The sequence below is a fragment of the Canis aureus genome, chromosome 7, assembly GCF_053574225.1.
Source record: "Canis aureus isolate CA01 chromosome 7, VMU_Caureus_v.1.0, whole genome shotgun sequence".
Lineage (NCBI taxonomy): Eukaryota > Metazoa > Chordata > Mammalia > Carnivora > Canidae > Canis > Canis aureus.
In genome coordinates, this window is record NC_135617.1 from 32,408,677 (window position 1) to 32,431,078 (window position 22,402).

The window sequence follows — 22,402 nt, forward strand, 5'->3', positions numbered from 1 at the left end:
GCATGATCTAGTTCTAGTTCACATCATCTCATATAATAACCTCCAACCCTCTCTGCACACCAGCAACGCTGCCCATTATTTCACGGAACCACCCTTTTGCCACAGGACTTTGCACATGCTTGTTCTGCCTAAAGACTCTTCTCTGCTTTCTTTGCTTATTTAAAGGCTATTTCTTCAGATTTTTGCTTAATCATTCTAGCCTCAAGGGATTCTTTTCTCTTACCCTCAATTTTATCAAATCTGCCTTTAATAAACTGTGACACCACCATACCTTCCCTTCAATGCTATTCATCACAGTTGTAATTTTGTATTTCTTGTTCTGTATGTTCTATAGTCCCCAATATCTAGCATAAATTTTTTCACCAGTATCTAGCATAAATCTGGCATGTAGTAAGTGCTCAGCAGTTTATTGAATGAATGCATAATCGATGAATTAATTGTGTTTTAAAGAACTCGAAAGATTAAGTAGTTTGAACAAGTAAAAAAAAGAAATCATTAAGACCCATACCGTAACTGTCAGCAAAGTCTTGGATGAGGAAAAAGTAAAACCATAATAACAAATATAAACTATAAACACAAGCAATATAACTCTAGACTATGAGTGTTCTATTAAGCTGTATTCCAGAAATCTTATTTTAAAGTCCAATTAAACAAATTGTGTTTGACTGAGAGTTGCCATAGTGTCACCTTAGAACACTAACAAATACAGTAAATGCTAAAACTGTTCCAAATATAATAACTCTTTGATGCTTCATATCACATCCTGGGAACCTGCAGTGCCTTAGGGACATTGTTGCAAACCACAATTATCACAGCACAACTCAGCAGTCACAGACAGCACGAGCTTGCTTTCAGTGATCTGTCAAAAATGCTGCACCAGTATTCTGCCTCCCAGCCTTCTGCTGTGTCTGGGCTGACAACAATGCCCTGGCATACAAGCAGACATGCAGAAGTAGCTCTTACAAGCCTTAGGGTGTGAAGGGAGCTACTAACCTCTTTCCACAGAAAATGGCCTTCGTGCCACTTATGGCACAAGTGTTTAATACTGTCGATGCTGAGGACAGCATTAATGTAGTGAATAGTATGACAGGATTTAGCCAGAAATTTGGGACTTAGTCTTATCCTCATCATTAACCAGTTGCATGACCTTGGAGAATGCATTTGACCTCATTAGACCTCTGTAGAACATTAAACCAGATGAGAGGTTAAAACATTTTCACTACCAGACTCCTCTGCCATTAGTTTTTAACCATGGACCTGTGTTTCAAAATATTATGTCTAGAAAAAGTCACATAGTGAGCAATAACTGTTTCATTTTTTTGTTTTGTTAAAAATTCTGACAAATCTCTAAAGGGGATTAAGAATGGTGGCCACACAGATGGAGGAAGCTGTGGGAGGCAGAGGGCAGTGTAGGTGATTGGGCCAGAAGGAGATGTCAATTTCATCAGGCAATTAAGCAACAATTTGATGTCCTGTTTTTATAGAACAAAGACCTATAAAACTGAACACTTTAGGGGAAAAAAATGCCCAGCAGAGTATGGTTTTGTCAAGGCATTTTGAAATATTGAAAATAGCTCACAACATCTCATTATTACCTTTGTAATTATTCAAAGATCTCAGACTGGACATACTGTACAAGACGATTGCTCAAGTCTCTAGAAGAATTACACTCCAAAATGAACATCTATTAAGTGAACTTTGGGATCACTAACTTCTATAATCAAGTTAGGGATTTTTTTAGGGGGGGGATTACAGTAAAAGACAAAAATTATATATTCATGGGAAAAGAGATTTTCCTTACAAATATTCACTTTATAAATATTTTCTATCAGTGTTTTAAATTCATTTTTATTATGCGTTCTCAGTGGGGCACTGTTGCACCAAACAGGACAAAAATTGTTCCTTGAGGAGTGTTAAGAAAAAACTTAATGGAGCACCTGGGTGGCTCAGTCGGTTAAGCATCTGCATTCCCTTAGGTCATGATCCTTACATCAGGCTCTTTGCTCAGCGAGGAGGCTGCCTCTCCCTTTCCCTCTACCTGCCTCTCCCTCTCCCTCTCCCTCTCCCTCCCTCTCCCTCTACCTGGTGTTCCTCCTGCTTGTGCTCTCTCTCTCTCTGTCAAATAAATAAATAAAATCTTTTTTTAAAAAAAAAAAAGGAAAAAAACTTTAATATTACAATGGAATGCCTCTCTCCAAAGTGCAACTCAAATCTAATAAAACATTCCTTAGTATTTCATTCCTTTTGTTGGGTTTTGGGCTTTTTAGGGGTATCACATGACCAGCACTGACGTTGGATTCATGGAAGGTACCAAATGTATGACCGGTCAGTTCTACAAAACTATGACTAATAAAAAGCTGTGAATAGAGGACTTTGTCTTGCTCAATTATTTGAGCTCAAAGTCACATTTCAAGAGATGGCCTGCACATGGCTATGGGTTGTTACTGGCCTGGTGATTGTTGTTTATGTTTATTCCTTATGCTTTCAGGTAGAATTGGAGTTTGAAAATTAAATAAAAATAGATCGCATTTTATTGCTCAACTTGATAAACTTATTTGATAAACATCATCAGTTATGTCAAGTGATAAAAAGAAAAATTTCAACAATGTATGCATGATAAATTAGCAGCTAAATTAAAAGCTACACTTTCACATCAAGCAAAAGCCTAAAGTTAAGTTTACTAATAATAATTAAGAAATTATTTCAAATTTTTCAATAGTTTTACTTTTGCTGGAAAATCACTTTTGAGTGATTTCTGGAAAAAAATCAGTTACATTGCTATCATTATTATATATTTATATAATAGGATTTGACCCATCTCTGAAATTTAGTTTTTTTCAGCTCTCTTTTCTTAAATACAAGTTTCTGAGTTTACATAATTTTTTGACATTTAAGGATGGAAGTGATTGTCATGCTTCCTACATCCTAACTGGAACAGAATGCCATTTGTTTTAATTTTGTCATTTTGATAAAGGGAAGAATCAATAGTATACAGGGATTTTATATGTTTGATTTAAACCTTTAATGAAGGAGGAGCATGTCAGCATTTGAAATGAAGATTACTTCTCCAGTCTAAAGACACTGACACACTAGGTTATGTACTCTGAAGGCTGTCTCAGTACAGGGAAGAAGAAGTCAAAATGAAATTCTTAGAAATGGGCCACAGGGATCCCTGGGTGGCGCAGCGGTTTGGCGCCTGCCTTTGGCCCAGGGCGCGATCCTGGAGACCCGGGATCGAATCCCACATCAGGCTCCCAGTGCATGGAGCCTGCTTCTCCCTCTGCCTATGTCTCTGCCTCTCTCTCTCTCTCTCTCTCTCTCTCTCTCTCTCTGTGATTATCATAAATAAATAAAAATTAAAAAAAAAGAAAAAAGAAAAAAGAAATGGGCCACAATGCTAGGGACAAAGTTAATTCTCAGATTGTGGGACAAGAGCTCTTCAAATCCTTCTATGTAAAGTCAATTGATAATCTTGTAACTAAGTTTTCTCATGATTTCCTTATAGGATAAAAAGCAAACATGAAGCCCCATTAGAGTCTTTTCTCTTTGGTCTAGCAAGGTATGTTAGTCAAAACAGTGTAAAATGCCAGACTAGATTAAAAAACTAAAAAGGGGTGCTAGTAAATGGAAGAGATGGATGGGATTTAAATAGGTAGAAAGGGAGTCCATTCTCTGTGTGAGGAAAAATGTATGCATAGATATTTGGGTGGCTAAAGAGAAGCACTATGGCTGAGATGCTGGTGTACTAGTTTTCTATCGCTGTTGTAACATATTATCATAAGCAAACATTTATTGTCTTACAGTTCTATAGGCCAGAAGTCCAACATGTCTCCCTGGGTTAAGATTAAGGTGCTGGCTGGGCTGTGCTCCTTTCTGGAGGCTCCAAGGGAGAGTCTGTTCTCCTGCCTTTTCCAGCTTCTAAAGGCCATCTACATTCCTTGGCTCATGGTTCCCTGTTTTCTTCAAACTCAGAAGTGGTGGGTTGAGTCTTCTTCACATGGAACCTCTCTGACCCTCCTTCTGTGGTCACATCTGCCTTCTGGCCATACCCAGAAAAAAATCGTCTGTTTTTAAGAATCCATGTGATTACATTGGGCCCACCTGTATAGTCAAGGATACTCTCCCCATTTCAAGGTTCTTACTGCAAAGTAAGAATCTTTCTATGATTACACATTCACAGGAATATCCTGGGAATTAGGATGTGGATATCTTTGGGGGACAGTTATTCTACCTATCACAGCTAGTTAAACCTTAATATCTATTTTCTTCTTCTTCAAAAGTAGAACCTCCATGTTATTTACTGAAAGCAAGGAGCATCACTGCTCAGAATGAAGACCATGTTTCCAGCTTCCTTTAATATGTTTGATGTGACTAAATTCTACCAGGGGATATAAGTGGAAGTGCTATATGCAGCTTCTGAGAGTTGCCTCAAAGAAAGTGAGCATTTCTTTCTCTTTCTCTTTTATCCTCTCTGCTGGCCAAAATGTACACATGAGGAATAAAGCTGGATCAGTCATCTTGGGAGATGACATAGAAGCTGCATAATGAGGATGACAGAATAATGATAGGAGACTGCACCTCGGTGGGTTATAGAGCTATCATATAAACCCTGTGATTTTATTATTTTTTAAATTTTTTTAAAGATTTATTTGAGAGAGAGAGAGAGAGAGAGAGATCAGGGGGAAAGTCAAAGGGAGAGGGAGAGAGAGAACCCCATGCAGACTCCAGGCCAGAGCATGGAGCCTGATGCGGGGCTCGATCCCACGACCCTGAGATCATGACCTGAGCCAAAACCAAGAATCACACACTTTGAGCCACCAGGCATCCCTCAACCCTGTGATTTTTTTTTTCAACCCTGTGATTTTAATGTGAAGGAGAAAATTAACTTCTATCTTCATAGCTTCTGTTACTAGGGGATTTTGATGCTCAAACATACTCCTATCAAATATATAGGGTGCAATGATGTTGACCATCCAAAGTACAGCAAACAAGATAAATAGATAAGGAATGAGAAAGGGTGACTTGGGATTTCTCCAGGCTTTGCCAGCTAAAGAAGGAGAAGTCATGGCCATAGAAAACAAAACAAGAACAAACAAAACCCTCAAGAAGGTGTAAACAAAGAGATGCAAAAGAGGTATAAGGTTCAAACACAACAGCCTTTTCCATTGTAAAACCTCTGTTCGTTGTTTTTCCCTGGAATCTTTGAAGGAGTCAAATTTTAATTTTAAAAGTTAAAATCTTAAAAAAAATTAAAAAAATAAAAAAAAAATAAAAGTTAAAATCTTATAAGTTTTCCCTGGGCGGGGGGGGGAAGGACCCCAAAATCTCAGTGGTTTAAAATAACAAAAGGCTTATTTCTCACTCATTGTACATGTTCAATACAGGTCAGCAGGGAGCACTGCTCGTTTCAATAATTCAGGGATCCAGGCTGAGAGAAGCTCACCCTAATGTATGCCTTTCTGTCCATGACAGCAGGAAAAAGAGAGTATGGTGAATCATACACTGACTTTTATTTATTTTTTTTAAAAGATTTTATTTATTTATTCATGATAGTCACACAGAGAGAGACAGAGAGGCAGAGACACAGGCAGAGGGAGAAGCAGGCTCTATGCACCGGGAGCCCGATGTGGGATTCGATCCCGGGTCTCCAGGATCACGCCCTGGGCCAAAGGCAGGCGCCAAACCGCTGCGCCACCCAGGGATCCCATACACTGACTTTTAAAAATGGTGCTCAGCATAGCACACTATTCACAGTAGCCAGGAAGCAGAAGCAACCCAAATGTCCATAGGCAGATGAACAAACAAATGAAATGTAGAATATACCCACACAATGGAATACTATTCAGCCTTAAAAAGGAAGAAAGTCCTGCCACATGCTGTAACATGGATGAACCTTGAGGAGTATGCTAAGTAAAACAGTCCAGAACAACAAACACTGCATGACTGATTCCACTTATAGAGGTACCTATAGTGGTGAAATTTACACAAAGTACAATGGTGGTCATGGATAGAGAGGGGAGGAGAGGAAGTAGAAATAGAAATTGTTAATGGGTACAGAGCTGCAGTTTTACAAAATGAAAACATTCGGAAATCTGTTTCATAAGCACATTCATGTGAATATGCTGAACACTATGGAATAGTACACTTAAAAATGGTTAAGATGACAAATTTTATGTTATATGGTTTGACCACAGTAAAAAAAAAAAAAAAAAAAAGAAAAAGAAAAAAAAAAAGGTGCTCAGGAAAGACAAATGTCACTTATATTCACATTTAATTAGCTAAAGGAAGTTACATAGCTATGCCTAACTTTAAAAGTGGGAGGAGGAGAAGGACAGTGTCATTAGAAGTAAAGCTGACACACTGGATGAACAGTGCTGATTACTATCAAAGTCTTTTCCTGTAGGTATGAAATATTTCTTTCATCCTCCTTCCTGCAAACAAAATGCATTTACTCAATCCCTTTCCAGGGAAGAGAACTCAAAAGTCCTAGTGATTACATGAAGATCAAAGCCCAGGAATTCTGATGCATGGCAGTCTTCATGTCAGGGAATACTATCCTCTACAACAGGTCCATGTGCATCTCCTCTTTTTTTTTTTTTTTTTTTTTAAATTCTTTATTTATTTATGATAGTCACACAGAGAGAGAGAGAGAGAGAGAAGCAGAGACATAGGCAGAGGGAGAAGCAGGCTCCATACACCGGGAGCCCGACGTGGGACTCGATCCCGGGTCTCCAGGATCGCGCCCTGGGCCAAAGGCAGGCACCAAACCGCTGCGCCACCCAGGGATCCCTGCATCTCCTCTTGATCCAGAGACCTGCCCCTCCCTGTAGTGGAGCATGATCAGGACAACTTTAATACATGCTTTAATAAAGTCATCCTTGTGAAAAACAATAGGAAGAATGGGAAACACAGGGCAGTCACTGGCCTATTACGATGTTGATATTAGACTGAGCAGAAGTTTTAGGCCTCCTACACTAAAGGTGAGGAATTTCCCTGAAGAAGCTTCATGCAAGTTTCCTAGGCAAGTCTCCCCTGTGTATTTATCTCCATGGTCCTTGGATTTTCCCTTTGGGAGGCTCTTCCTTTTCCATTATTCTTCTTGACCTTATCTGAAGTAGACAGTGAAGAATATTTTAACCTTAGAGAGTGAGCAGTTTTCTCATCATACTTCTTGTCCATCCAAGGTAGGGAATAATTTTAAGTCTTAACCAGCCATGACGGCATTTAATCCAGGTGGGTGCCTCTTTTAGCAGTGAAACCATCTTCCAAACTCAAATTTGTATGACTTCTTACCTACTCCCATGTTTTCTTTCTAAACATATGATTTTGTCATATTTCTGTGCTCTCTTGCCCTAACACCTATCTCACTCCTCCTCTCCCTCTCTGTCTCCATCTCTGTCTCTGCCTCAGTTTCTACCTCTCTTTCTCTCTTTCCCTCCCTTCCTCCTTCCTTCCTTTCCTAACTACAGGTTCCGAGCCTAGTAGTGAGAACACCTTTCTCCCGGAACCATTTTATGTTATTTTGAGCCATTTGGTCCAGAAAGGAATTTCAGGCCAGCACACCCTAAACCATGCTCAGTGATTTGATTCTTGCTACAAAGCTGAGCTTTAATAGTCCCTTGTGGCTCAAAGTATCAATTTTATCCTTTACTGTTTGGGTTGAGAAGCAGTTACATTTGAATCTCTGAATTTGTAGACCCTCTAGTCTGTTCTATTTATCTTTACAGACTGACCAATTCTTCTCCAAACATATCTCTTTTCTCTTTCTTGTAATATTGTGCCAAATGTAGCTAATAGCAGCCAATTAAATGATAATGTTTTCAACCTCTTCCCTAAGGTTAGGTATGCCTTTTACCTTACAATTTACTGCAGGCATCACTTTTCCCAAATGTTTCACCATCAGAAAATCCATTCCTCCAGTCTTCAGCAATAGTTTCTTTGATTCCCTTAAGCCAGTGTCACACATTTTAGGGTTTATTATTAAAACAGCACCCTAAGTTCTTAGGTTCTAAGTTCTATGTCATTTTGGAATAAGATAGATAATCTTGTTGTAACAAATTTCCCCCTAAATATCCACAGTTTAAATAAAAGTTTTATTTTCACTTGTGTCCCATATCCATTGGAGGGGACTTCAAAGGGCTCCACTCACAGTGGTCACTCAGGGTCACAGACGGTTCTCATCTCAATATCCGCCTCCATAATCATAGATTCATATGGAAAAAGGGGCTCTCTGTAAAGCTGGAAATATTTTGTAAACAACACTAATAGAAGCTTGGTAGCTCTATGTTCAGAGGCACAGAACAGAACCTACATATCTAATTTAAGGAGGAAGAGATATATTCAAGGAGTCAGTGGCTTATGGACAGCTGGAAGACTAAAGAAACAGACTCCATGTTTAACTTTTAGCAAATTCCCAAAGTCACACCCCAGAACCAGGTCATCAAAGGAGCTCGGCTTCTTCTGAAGTCAGGGCTCCACTAGCGGCAAGACTCCATGAGAATTAAAGTACTTTCTCAATCAGGAAGCCACCATTGCTCCCAGTTGCAGACCACACCACATCCACTACAGTCTATGTCTACAGAGTGGATGCAGGGAGTCCTGCCTATCAAAACCCACAAAGCCAGTGCCTGGGATCTCTGCTGATACTGTTGCGGGAAAATAGAAAGCAGCAGACACAGCAGACGTAGCCTAGCGTGGCCGCCTCCTAATCTCCACTTCCCAAATCTCATGCTAGTACATCTAAGTGGCCAAATCCAAATCACACCCAGAACCTGAGCTCCCGTGAGCTCTGGGATGTGGTTTTTAGATTCCAGCATCTACAGTACAGGGAGGCGTACTACAACAAATATGGAGTTGAGCTACAAGCCAACATATCCATCCCTTAATACATGGCAGTAGGCCATAGTATAGGGCAGCACATTCTGCAGCAACAATAAGACTTGTTTATAACATTTATCTCTGCCTATTTTAAAGTGGTTTTGAGAGGTTTACACTAAATGTTCATAATAAGGCCCTTAGGGATTCAGGAGAAGTTAAAATTTTTTTGTGTTCTATTTTATAATCTATGGGGGAATATAATATACTTTCTTCAGGATCCCTGGGTGGCGCAGCGGTTTGGCGCCTGCCTTTGGCCCAGGGCACGATCCTGGAGACCCAGGATCGAATCCCACATCGGGCTCCTGGTGCATGGAGCCTGCTTCTCCCTCTGCCTGTGTCTCTGCCTCTCTCTCCCTCTCTCTGTGTGACTATCATAAATAAATAAAAATTAAAAAAAAAATATATACTTTCTTCAGACAAAATATGTTAAGTACAATGCTGCAGGCATATGAGCATTCCTATAGTTTATTATCTCCAATTTTCACACCAATTCCATGAGGCAGTGTATTAGTTAGGGATGATATTCAGCTGCATGTCACAGGCACCCACCTTCCATGGCTAGATCAAACATGGTGCTTATTTTCCATGCATAAGAAGTAGTGGAGTGGTACAATCCAGGGTCACTACAGAGACCCACATACCTGTCATTCTCTTTCATCCTTGAGTTGGGCCTCTCATTCTCCTGAATATAAGATAAATGCTCTACTTCTAGATATTATTATCAACTTCCAGGATGGGAGAAGGGGAAGAACAAAGGCAGAATAAGCCATGGGGCTCAGTCTGCCCCTGCTCTGTTATAGGTGGTATGGCCCCTACTAACTTGTGACTTCTGCACACATCTCACTCACCAAAACAGTGTCACTTGGCAACCTCTCTCTGCTGGGGTAGTGGAGAACTGAAGCTTTTGTTTTGCTTTGGCCAGTTCTATTGCCAAAAATCAGAATTCTGTCAGTAAGACCAACGATTAGTATGAATACTGGGTTGGTAACTAGCAGTGTCTGCCTTGGATACACATTGTAATTGTCATTTTACAGCAACAAAAAAAAAGCAGAGTTCAAAGAGGTTAAGTAATGGGATTGAAGCTCAATGACTTGGGATTTGAATTCAAGACTTATGACTCCAAATTCAGGGCTTTCTGATAAGCATTTACTTAAAAAATAGTTAAAACTTCAGAAAAGTTTTGACATATCCTATATATAAAGAGGTAAATTGGGTTATTCAGAAAACAAATTTTTAAAAAATTTGTTAAAGGTTCCAAAGGTTCTACCCCCCAGAAGTGGGGGTAGAAATGAGAAAGGGGGAAAAGGATGAGATTTTCTGTGGGAATAACACAATTTCATGCTTCAAAAGAAGCAACAACTCTGTGTAAAGGCAGCCTTAAAGATTATGGCACTTTTCAGGCTAGCTTTCCACTTCTAGGTAAAAATGTATTGCCTTGAGAATTATGACAGTTATTAACCAAGCTAACCTGAAAAATCTTCTCCAATTGCCATATGGTGTTTTCCAGAATGATTAATTTGGTTTTCATTTCCCTAAGCCTGGATTTTGTTTATTTGTTTTCACTGAGGAAATAAAATGGTTCAATCTGCCCTGAAAGGCAGGACCATTATGAGTAGTGACAGGAATGGGATTGTTGGATGTTACTTGCAAGATCCCAACAATTCTGAGGTTTGAGACATTAGAAATGGGTAGCCAAGATCCCCAGTTTAGAAGCCAGGGTGTGGTCCTGTTTGAGAGTGTACTGGCAATGGCAGGAATCTACAAGAATGTATAACTCGGTCTGAGAGATCTGCAACAACCCCTAACTAGTCTCTGGCACTTTGTAGCTTGTAGCTTTTCCCCTAAGGGGATGAGATGTGTCCTAACTTTGCTGTGCCCTCACCATGAAGCTTCAGGAGTCCATTCCCTTAACTTTCACCTCCTTGAACATGGCTGGCTCTTGGCACCAGACATGCTCCCAATCTGGCAGAAAGAGATGGCTGAACAAATGTAGCCCAGTCCCGGCTTCTAGCTACTGAGCATGGCGAATTCATCCCCAAATAGTCATTTGGGAGCTACAAAGAACAAATTAATTACACTCTGATGAGTTTAAGCAGCAGCAACAAGAAGAAGGAGAGGTAAACAACAGAGATTGAACCTGAAAAGGACCGGGGGGGGGGGGGGGGGGGGGAGAGGGGAGGCGGGGAGACTGTAGAACATAGATGGGATAAATAATCTAACACAGATTAAATTTGATTGAAAACTGGGAAAAACAAGTTGGTTCCTGTTATTACATCACAGAATGCCCTGCCCCCTTTGACGTTAATGCAATTACAAGGTATGCTTATACAATCATTGAAATAATAAAACATTGAAAGGGTGTGGTTTGTGAAACTTTGGGCAGGTTAGGTTCCCTTTGAGGATATGGGGCCAGGGAATTTAATCTTGTCAGGGGCTCAAGGAGCAGTCTAGAGTGCTGCCTGGGAAGATGGGTGGAGTTGCTATTCTAGGGATCTCAAATTGTAGACTTTTAAATGACCCTTCAGGCTCCTTGCAAGTAGAGAAGAAGAGAGAGAAGAATGGAAAGTGAGCATGTAGTGCCAAGCAAAGCTGGAACTGAGGAGAGATGGAGCATAAATACAAAGTGAGGTCCATAGTAGGGAAGTCTCACCCACTGAATTATGCTCCTTCTCTGGAAGTGTGTTATGTAGGCAGCAGGCCTTTACATCATTCAAATCTAAGTTCCGGCATTCTGCAAATAGTTCTTGAGAACTAAGGCCTAGTCTAAAATTCTCAAGTTCCAGGAGAAGAATCATAGGAGAGGGGTGCTTGGGTGGTACAGTCAGTTGAACGTCCAAGTCTTAGTTTCGGCTCAGGGCATGATCTCAGGGTTGTGAGACTGAACCCCAAGATGGGCTTTACAGTCAAAGTCTGCTTGAGATTCTCTCTCTCTCCCTCGGCCCCTCCTGCTTGTGTGCATGTGCTCTCTCACTTTCTCATAAATACATAATACATAAAAGAATCATAGGAGAAACTTGTTTGAAGTGCAGATTCCCAGGTTCAGCCATTAAAAATTCGGATTCAGTAAGTTGGGCTTAGGGTCTAGGAACCTGCATCAGGCAGCTCCTGTGATTTGGGTTTGGTAGGTCTTAGACCTGGTTACTTTGTAAAAACTAAACACGGTCTCTTCAAAAGTTAGCATCCAGCAAGCCAGAGATTTGACCAATGAAAATACAAACAAAATAAGAGTATTCCTTTGCCACCTCCTGTCAGTTAATTTGATGTTTTGTTATACTCCCAAATTCATTCCCTTTTGAAATTCTTTGACCAATTTATTAAAAAACAATTTATTCCAGAATTACAGAGTAATAAAAAGCAACATTATATAGATTCTAGATATTAATTCTCCAGCACTTTGCCTTTAATTAAAACAAAACCCTGCCTATGTCTGCCTAAAAGAGGGAAGAAGATCAAGAGGGAGATGATTACTTGCCTTCAAAATTTCCGTTCAAGATTTGAAGATTCAGCACCCTTCATCCAGGGGAAGAAACTGCTGGAACCCCAAAGATCCACAAGCCTTATTAGGGCCGTGAAGTAGCTTTTTTTTTTTTTTTTTTAAGATTTTATTTATTTATTTGAAAGGAAGAGACAGCCAGAGAGATGGCAAGAGAGAGCAGGAGCAGGGGAGAGAGGGAGAAGCAGGCTCTCCCACGGAGCAGAGAGCCCGACATGAGGCTCAATCCCAGGACCCTGGGATCATGACCTGAGCTGAAGGCAGACACTTCACCGACTGAGCCACCCAGGCGCCCCTGTGAAGTAACTTTAAAGTTTCTTCACCAATACCTATCCCAAAAATACATTTCACATCACAGCCTAGAACACCTACTACACACACACATATGCACACACAACTATATACGTACATGTGTAGTGTGTATGTATGAATGTATGAAAAATGGAAACATTTTAGAAAACACTACTTACCTTTACCATGTGAAATGCACTGTGATATTTTCCATGCTCTGCTCTTTCTTTTCTTTTCCCTTCTTACTCTTTTTCTCCCTTAATGATAGTCATGATACCATCAATGAGTTTGCCCAGCTGTTTTGAAAAATGCTGAGGTAGATATACGATTCCGACTGTTTTGAGTAGGAAAGAAGGAGAGAGAAATTGGAATTGGAAAAGAAATATGTTCACTAATTTTTCCTTCTTTCTTCTTCAGGCAGAAACTCCCTTCCATTTATCCATTGTCTATCTTGGCTCAGATAGTCTCCACATCTTGTAGGAAAGACTACTGGCTTAGAGGCTGATGTTTTGAAGCAAGTAAAACACTCAGCAGAATATACTGATAAACAAATGAGTCTTTACTTCTTACCAGGTTGACCTTGCTTCCTCACTGTCTTGCATATGGCACGCTCATTTCTGCTCAAGTGTCTTTATCTCCTAACCTGGAATTCTAGCTACCCACTAAACTATTCTCTTTGCCTACTCCTCTTTCCTCTAGAAGTCTGTGCTTATTTTCTCAGACCTTGAAAGCTCCTGAAGGTACAGGGAGAGCCTTCCATTCCCCAGTGTTCTGCTCAGGCAGGTGCAATCCACTTCAAAGGAAAAAGAATTGATGCTGTTATTCATTTCAAAACTAATCTGTTATTTTCATCACTTGTAAATGAACTAAGAGGCTCAAATGACCCAAGGTTCCCACAATCAACTTTCTTTACACAACTAGCAGGTTTCATGTTCATTGCAGCTATTTTATTATGCACAATAAAAACATTTACAATTTTGTTTGCTGTTGTTGAGTCTTTAAAAATATAAACTAAAGAAGCCAACTTATCATCAGAGGGAAAAATTCACCCTAGACTACCTTTGTTGTGAAACATTTTGATCTCCATAAAGAAAAAAATTTTCAACCCAGATTACAAGTGCTACCCAGCATCCTTCCCACACATATCTTATTAAAAATGTCTTCACTGGCTTTTTTTTTTCTTTTAACCACCAAGCATTTTGCAAATTAACTCTCTTCCAAGACAATTCCATTATAAATATGATTTTTATGATAAAATTATTAATCTCAAAGTTTTTATCCAATTCTCAAAGAATTGATTTTATCTGAGTTATTTGAGTATATTGTGATCCACTGACTTCCTGAAAGTAAGAAATCTATCAAAGACAATTGGGATCATGTCAAAAGGACCAACTTGAAAAAGAATTCATACTGGGGCAGTATGAGCATAAAAAAATAGTAAAAATAGCAATAATAGCAATAGGTCGAAGCACACCAAATGTATAAAAATTCATGAGTTCCTAAAGAACTTTCTTTCAAAAAGAAAGTCATTGACCACTTCTGGAGTTTGCTAGGATGTCAACTCATTATTTTGAAAATTAATAAAGAAAAAAAGGTAAGCATTAAAATTAATTACTTGATGACATTATTTAATGCATTTTTGTAGGCTGTGCATGACCAAAGTCGATTTGGCCAAGTTTGTGGTGTAAGACTTCAATATATTTTCCTACGATGTCAATTTTTGCCTTCCAGTGTGATTACGAAACTAAGCTTGCCTAATTTTGCTTTTTCTATAATTTCTTAAGAATGAAATTATTCAGTATGGTCTTTTGTATTTGACTTCTTTCACATGGCATCTTGTATTTGGCATTCGTTCATGTAGAAATATTTTGTTCCCTTTTATTGCTGAGTAATATTGTATTGTATATGGTTACCACAGTTTGCATACCCATTCACTAGTGCTTTTCCTGTATCTGCTAAAATGATTGTATTGGTTTTTTACTTTATTCTATTAATATAGTGAATTACACTGGTTGATTTTCAGATGTTAAACCAACTTTGAATTCCAAGGATAAACTCCATGGTCATGATGTCTTATCCTTTCAAGTGTTATTGGGTTTGATTTACTAAAATTTTGTTCAAGATTTTTGTGTCTATGTTTATAAAGGATATTGGTCCATAGCGCTCTTTTCTTTTGACATCTTACACTGATTTTGGTATCAGGGTAAAACTGGTCTCATAAAACAAACTCAGAAACTTCTCTGCAATGCCAGTCTAATGCCTTGCAGAACTTTGAGAAACATTAAATTATGTATATTTTAAATATATGTTTCAAATATAAATAATCTGATCTTGTTCATTCTTTTCCTAAGTTCCATATCAAACATACCCTATTCACCTTCAAGCCTAGTTTGAAGTTGGCTGAATTAGTGCGTGATTTGTAATCACAGATTTTAGGAAATTAAAAGTAAGTAACTTCAGCGACTATTGTCACTAGATATCTAAAAGGGGAAACTGAGGCCCTCTGAAATTGCCACACTCTCCCAGAACACACTCACTCTTACAAGTCTCCATCACCTAACTAACATCCATGACAAGCCTTTATAGGGTAGGAATCGTTATCAAGTGCCGGCTGTGCATACACTTACACTATAAAGTTGGTGTGTGTGCTTACTGCCCCCCCCCTCCCCGGCCCCGACTATAAAGGCCCACACTGTTCCTACTGACAGGATCCAAAGAGGGAGCAGCCAAACAATGAAACTCCAGGACCGTGTGGCTTGGGGGTTACTAGTTGAACTGGGCATGCTCAGTCACCAGGCAGATTTTTTTCGGTGAAGTGGAAACTACAACAGCGCTTACCGTGTGCGCCGGGGTGGGCGTGCCCTCGTGGAATTTAGAATGTTGCCGCAGCCAATGGGGCCTCGCGGCCGGCTGCCGGGGCTCCTCATTGGAGGAGCGGGGAGGCGAGCGAGTAGAGGGCCCCTGGAGGGAGCCGCCGAGGCGCAGGTCGGAGAGGCCGGGCTACGCCGTGCCCTGCGCGTGAGCAGCTGCAGCGGCGGCATCCAGCGGCGGCGTCTGCAGTTCCAGCCCGTTGCTTTACTTTTTAGCCGCACGAACATAATCATTATGCCGAAGAGAAAGGTAAGTCTTCCCCCCCCCAAAAAAAGATTTCAAAGGCCTCCAAATTGTGCTTACAGCCGATCTGGTCATTGCAGTGGATTGCGCGGAATGCGCTTGGGAGTAAGTCAGGAATTGCGAATCCCTTTGCTTCTCCACGCTTGTTTTCAGATGCCTGTTGCAGAGCTTCCCTCCCTCCCTCCCTCCGTCCGTCCTTATCGATTCCTCAGTGTTACTTTCTCTACAGCGACGCGGCTTCCCTTCTTTTTGAACTCCTGCTAGCTGGAATGGTTTCCACCTCGAACAAGAAGCAGCAAAAGAGCCTTCCATTCCCCCTCTTCTAGGAGGGGAGTTTCCTCTTTGAAACTGCCGGGTTGTGATTAGCGTGGAGAGGAAGCAGTGTTGGGGAGGGGGGAGCGGGGAGCGGGGGGGTGAAACAAGTCCGTGCATGGGGAGATCCTAATAAATACATAAACAAACAAACAAGTCGGGCAGATGTTGGGGTTATTCCCAGGTGGGCCTAGCCCGCTGCTGGGCGCGCCGCGTCGGCTCTGAGGCCAAGGGAAGGGAAAGCCATGTTTAAAATAGCACTCACCCCCCTGCTCGCCTCCGCTGCAGACCCGTATGTACCAACTCCAGTGTCAATCAGGGCTGGGGCCGGCGCAGGCGGGGCCGGGCGGCCGGGACCTGCGGGCGCTGCGCGGCGGGCGCGGAGGGCGCGGCGGAGCTGGCCGCGGGCCGCACGGGACGGCGCTGCAGGCGCCCGCTGTGGCCGCCAAGGGCACGGGCCGCGGCCCCCCTCCGGCCGCCCTCACCCACACGCGCTCGGGAAAGGCGGGCTGCGCGCGCTCCCGCGCCCCTCGGGGCTCCCGGGGACCTGGGGGCTCGGACGCCCCCTTCCGCGCGGGCCGCGGGCCCAGGTGTCTCGCACGGCGGAGCGCGTGGCCCCCGAGCGCGGCCGCCCCCGCTCGCTGCCCCGGGGAGGGCTCTCCTCCGCCCTCCGAAGCCGCGCGTGCGGCCGCTGTGACCAGGGGGAGCCTGGCACCCTCCACGGCTCGCCAGGGCTGTAAACCAGGCGGTGCCTTAAACGTGAGGCAGAATTACGAATACCTGCCCCGCTTTATGATCAGCTACAGAAGTGCATGCCTCCGTTGAAAATACGGAAGTTTTAAAATTACAGGAGCTTTTTTTTTTTTGCCTTCCTACTTGCCATTATGGAGAATGTGGTGGGGAGCTGGCCTCCTCCACTTTAAAAAAAAAAAATGCAACAGAAGTTTGTTGTTGTTCATCTTAGAGTTTATTGTGCACCTACTGTGTGCTTGGGAAGAGTTTGACTTGCCCTAGTTCCTTTACTGCTCACTCACTACACCTTGAGAGGCTTAGTTAAGGCCATTGCGCTAGGGCTTAAAGGCAGGAGTTACCCAACATTTCACCGACCAATGACTAGAACCAAAGATTTAATTAGATACTGTAGGTTCAAAGTCCCTACTTCAGAACATTATTTATTCATTCTCTTCATTTAGTTGTGGGTGGGTCAAGACGAATTTAGGAAATGCAAAGAGATTAGGAGCCTGAGAAGATGGATGGCATATTGAGTACTAATACTTGACATTCATCACTTGAATTTAATGTTTATGAGAATTTTGTTTTTCAGCCCTGTTTTACTAGAACTAGGGTATTTTAATTGATGCCACCATTTTCAGCATTCATCTGAGCTTTCAGTGACTAGGTTGGGAATTCTAGTAGAGTCGAAAAAACTAACCATCAAGAAATGAGATATAGAGTGAATTAATGCCATCCCTTTTCTTGAGAATTATTAACAAATCTAAATGAACAAAAAGGTGTGCACAAACCCATTATTACAACAGACCTTGATGTACTAGAGTCCCTGATGTTATGGCCAGAGTTGGGGAAACCATTCTTCTTACTTGCCCTCACTGTCCACCTTTCCTAAGCAGAGGGGAAGAAAAGAAAAACAGTAGAGGAACTGGCTTTTGGTTATTGTTTTGTTTCTATGGAAGGCAAGGAGTTCCTATGAAGACGGCAGCCAGGTGTACAAGCACCTAAATGTCATCCCTCAGGACATCAGAGTTTTCTTCAGAGATGGAAAACTTGTCCTTGACTAATAGGAAGGCTTTTCATTTATACCTGGAGCCTAAAGCTGATACCTGGACAAAAGCAGCCACAAATTAAACATAGCCTCCATGGCCATCCCATCTACCACTCACACCTTAGAGCTACCTTATGGAATCCTGGGAGCTCACTGAAGCTTACACAGGAAACCACTTTCATTAGGTAAAGCCTACCTAGATGCTAGAAAAGAACTGAAGACCATCTGTGCCTAAATTCTTTGAAAGCTGTAAATCTTGGGTAGCTATGAAAGCATTTACATACTACACATTATTTTTCTTGACTCAAGGACTGCCTGTTTTACATTATAATAAATTTTTAAGTGCCTTCACAATACTTTTACCTCATCAGGTTTCTCCAAAATAAAAAAAAAAAATTATTTAATGAACACCTGTTTAGGCTTTCTGCAGAGTAAAATCTGGAATCCTAGCACTGCTTTAATGTCATAGGGATACATAGTTTGCTCTCATGAAGCTTATATTTAATTCGTTGAAGGTGATAAAAGTAGTGGGCCCAAAGCACTTCAGTAACATTAAGACTGTATTTGTGTCCCAGAATATAGGTATAGGATTCTAAATGCTGTAGGATTGGTAGGGAAAGAAGGTTGAATTTGGGCTGGTCTTGCGAGTGTATGTTAGGACTTAAATACATACAGAGAAAAACGCAGTCATTTTCTTTTATCAGCCATTTAAATATCTCTTCTGATTGTATCTTAATATAAGCAGGCCTCAGTTTATACAACTTAAAGACCATAATATCCACATTAATTTAAAACGTTTTTTTTATTTCTTAATCATATCTTTGTATTCTCTATATCTTTGTGTGTGATAGTTATAGTTACATTAAACCAAATGGTTTTTTAATGACTGTTGTAGAATTTTTTGAAGCAATATGCACTCAATAGTAAGGAGTTCTTTAGTTAGCATTAGATCTCTTCCCGAGTTTGCAAAATTCGAATAAAGTTCACTTGCCAGTATTTGTTACCTAAGAAGGGTGAAGGGTCACCCACCACCTTTTAGTAGTGAGTGGAATAGCAGGGAAAATGATAATATGCAGGTGGGAGTGAGATAATGAGTAACTAAATTCTAGACTGTTCTGGTCAGACATCCATGAATGCCTGCTGTGGTCACGTTATTATGTGATGATATGATGTTCTACAAAGAGGCATCAGCCAGTGAGGCCTAGACTCATGGTCCTGGCATGATTAGCAACAGCAAACACATTTTCACATCCTTTTTTTCCCAGTACCTCATCACTGGAGCTATTGGAAATGGCTGGTATATCATCACATCAGAAATTCTCTAATGAGGCAATTGTTCATTAATTTTGGGTGTAAACATTAGTGTCTCTTTATATTCAAATGGCTTAAGGAAGAAAAGGCTATCTGCCTCCAGCTTTGAAATTTGAAATTCGGTTCTATCTCTTTTCTTAAAGTGGAAAGGCCCAGTAGTGCTGGGCTTGGCACAAGGGATGCTTAACTAACAGTATTCAAGGTTTCTGATTAATGTTTCAAAAGAATATCACATGTCATAACACCAGAGACAGACTCTGTAAATGAAAATACAGATGGATGTGACTGCGTGAAAATGAATATTTCAATATGACAAAAACCCATTGTTAACAAAATCTTAAAAACTTACGAAAAACTGGGAAAAAACATTTGTATCACATATCACTGAAAAAGGTTTGCTATTTCAAAAAGATAAAAGTCTCACATGTCCTTATGGAAAAGAAGTATATCCTTATAAGAAAATAGCAGACTCAACTAGATGAAATGTTCCGTTTTGTTAAAGATCAAAGAAATGTGTATTATTAAGAATAAGGAGATGTGATTTTTAAAACCAATCTGCTAAAAAAGATTGGAAGTATCACTGCCAAGTGCTGAATGATACTGACACTCTAGCAACAATCAAGCAGTGTGGATGGCAGTATAATTTCCTTTCAAAAAAAAGTTTTATTTGAGGTATGATCTGTTTACCATAATGTCTATTAATCTTTTCAAAGTATGGAAGTCAGTAATTTTAAGTAAACTTACAGAGTTCTGTAACATTACCATAATCCAGTTTGGAACCATTTCCGTCGCTCTGAAAGTTTCTCAAGTTGCTTGCATCCAATCTCTGCTCCCACCCCAGTTTCAGGCAACCACTAAGTTCCTGACTCTAGATTTGCCTTGTCTGAAAATTTTATATAAAAGGAATCAAACAATACACAATCTTTTGTGTCTGGTTTCTTTCAGCGTGGTATTTCTGAGGTTCATATATGAACATATTCATATATGTTGTAGCATGAATCTGTACTTCATTCTTTTCTGTTGCCCAGTGATATTCCATTCTTTCTTTATACTTTCGCAAATGGATGGACATTTGTATTGTTCCAGTTTTCAGTTATTATGAATAATGTTGCCGTGAATATTTATATGTAAGTCTTGCATGGACATATTTTCATTTCTCTTGGGAAGTTTCCTAACCATAGAACTGGTGGGTGGTATGAAAGTATTTTTAACAGCTTAAGAAACTTTTAAACTCTTTTCCAAAGTGATTTTTACATACCATCAGTGGATGAGGTGCCATTGTCTCTATATCCTTGCTCATACCTGGTATTGTCATTTTTTATGCTTATAGCCATCCTAATAAATGTAATTTACATTTCCTTGATAACTGATGATGATGGGCATCTTTTTATGTGCTTACTAGCATAATGTATCTCTTAGGTAAAATGTCTATTCAGATATTCTGCCCATTTTTTAATTGAGTTGTCTTGAGTTGTTAGAGTTCTTTAAATATTCTGTATACAAGTCCTTTATTAGCTGTATGATTTGTAGATACTTTCTTCCAGTCTTTGACTTTTTAAAATAATTTATCTTAAAAATAAAATAATTTATCTTAATGATGCCTTTGGAAAACAAGTTTTTTTTTTTTTTTTTTTTTTTTTATAAAATCCATTTAGCATCACATCTAATAAATCTTTGCCTAATCCACAGGTATTTTCTCGTAGAAGTTTTTTATAGTTTCCACTCTCATGTTTAGTTCTATGATCCACTTTGAGTTAATGTATCTAGTGTGAGATAAGGGTTTAAATTTGCTCTCTCTCGTTTTGTTGGGTATCTTTTTTCATTTCTTTTGGCACATTGATAGACAGTTTTCCCAACACCAGTTGTTGAAAAGACCATCCTTTGTTCCCACTAAATTGCTTAGGTACCCTTGTGGAAAACCAGTTTGTCATCAATGTAAAGTTTCTTTCTGGGCTCTCAGTTATTTTCCATTGTCTGTAAGTCTGTGCTTATGTCAATACCACATTATCACGATTATTATGGTTTTGTAATAAGATCCGAATTCTGGTAGTGTCAGTCCTCTACTTCTTTTTCAAAATTGTTTCATCTTATATTCTTTGCACTTCCATATAAATGTTAGAATCAGCTTATAGACTCCTACAAAGTACCTCCCATGATTTTAATAAGGATTGAATTGAATCTTAAATCAATTTAGGATGAATACCCTTTTTAACCATATTGAGTTTTCTAGTATGAATATGAAAGAGCCTAACTACATGTAGTATGCCATCCGTAAGTGCTTGCTGAGTTTGAGTTAATATTGATACGGTACCTGTGTTTGAGTAAAGGCTCCAAAATGACAGGCTTGTACATTTTATTCATTGATTCACTCATTTCATATTAAATAAACATTTATTGAGCATCACCTTTATGCAAAGCACCATCATGTTGGGAAATAAGTGAATTTTTTTTTTCAAATCCTTTTTGCAGTGAATGAGTAAATGCTCTCATTTTTAAGGATCTTTTAGTCTGACAGAGTAGGTAATATACATATGTAAGTATTTATACTTATGACAAGAAATGATAATGAGCCACAAGAAAAGCTATGAGAATTGAAAGGTTTGGCTAAAGCACATCCAAAGAAAAAAACATTGACAAGAAGTTGTTTGGTTAAAAGGGTTGGAGGTTATAGCTGTTTTTTTAAAAAAATCTCTAGAGGGTCAGTACTAGTTTGTTATTAAAGGTGATCTGTCATTGGTCTTTCCTGTGAAGTCTTGCTTTCTTTGAAGTATGAGGAAGTTAAATTCAAGGCCTGGTTAGCAGTTGAGATTACATTGTGCAGTAACTGCCCTCCCTCATTAGTAAAGATCAAGTGACTTCATGGCCTTCATGCCTTTCTTTTAACCACTCTCTTGTATTTTAAAGGTGGTTATGTGACAAGCACCATATTTCTACATTGGCACATGTTATTTGATTACCTAATTTAGAATTAACTTTATAATCTTCGTAATTTGATTTGACCATGAAATATTTGATGGTTCTGATGTTTCTAACACCCCATGCTCCTAGCACAGGTAAAATTTGTTGAACAAGTGTATGAGTGAATCATTTTCATGGGAAGAAAGTAGTAATTTAATTATTTCATATACTTGTTGAGGAGGTTGTCTGGTGTCGTTCTGACATTTATTAGTGGTATAATTTAGGGGACATTGCTTAACTTCTCCATAAACTTCTAAAGTTTCTAA

General features: G+C 39.9%; 1 protein-coding gene and 1 long non-coding RNA gene across 5 annotated transcripts in view; one reads left to right on the forward strand and one right to left on the reverse strand.

The window, feature by feature from the left end:
- LOC144317235 (uncharacterized) overlaps nucleotides 1-15,944 on the reverse strand; it is a 193,318-nt gene extending 177,374 nt beyond the window's left edge. Inside the window, exons 1-2 of the long non-coding RNA XR_013383183.1 lie at nucleotides 15,500-15,944; nucleotides 12,841-12,995 (exon numbers count right to left, since the gene is read on the reverse strand). This is a non-coding gene — a long non-coding RNA (uncharacterized LOC144317235). The remainder of the gene's footprint in view (nucleotides 1-12,840; nucleotides 12,996-15,499) is intronic.
- The window catches only part of HMGN3 (high mobility group nucleosomal binding domain 3), a 32,659-nt gene continuing 25,780 nt past the window's right edge, over nucleotides 15,524-22,402 (forward strand). For all 4 annotated transcript variants that reach the window (XM_077903311.1, XM_077903312.1, XM_077903313.1 and 1 more), the window contains exon 1: nucleotides 15,524-15,781. In XM_077903311.1, coding sequence (XP_077759437.1) covers nucleotides 15,539-15,781 — 243 coding nt within the window. In that variant the 5' untranslated portion in view covers nucleotides 15,524-15,538. The remainder of the gene's footprint in view (nucleotides 15,782-22,402) is intronic.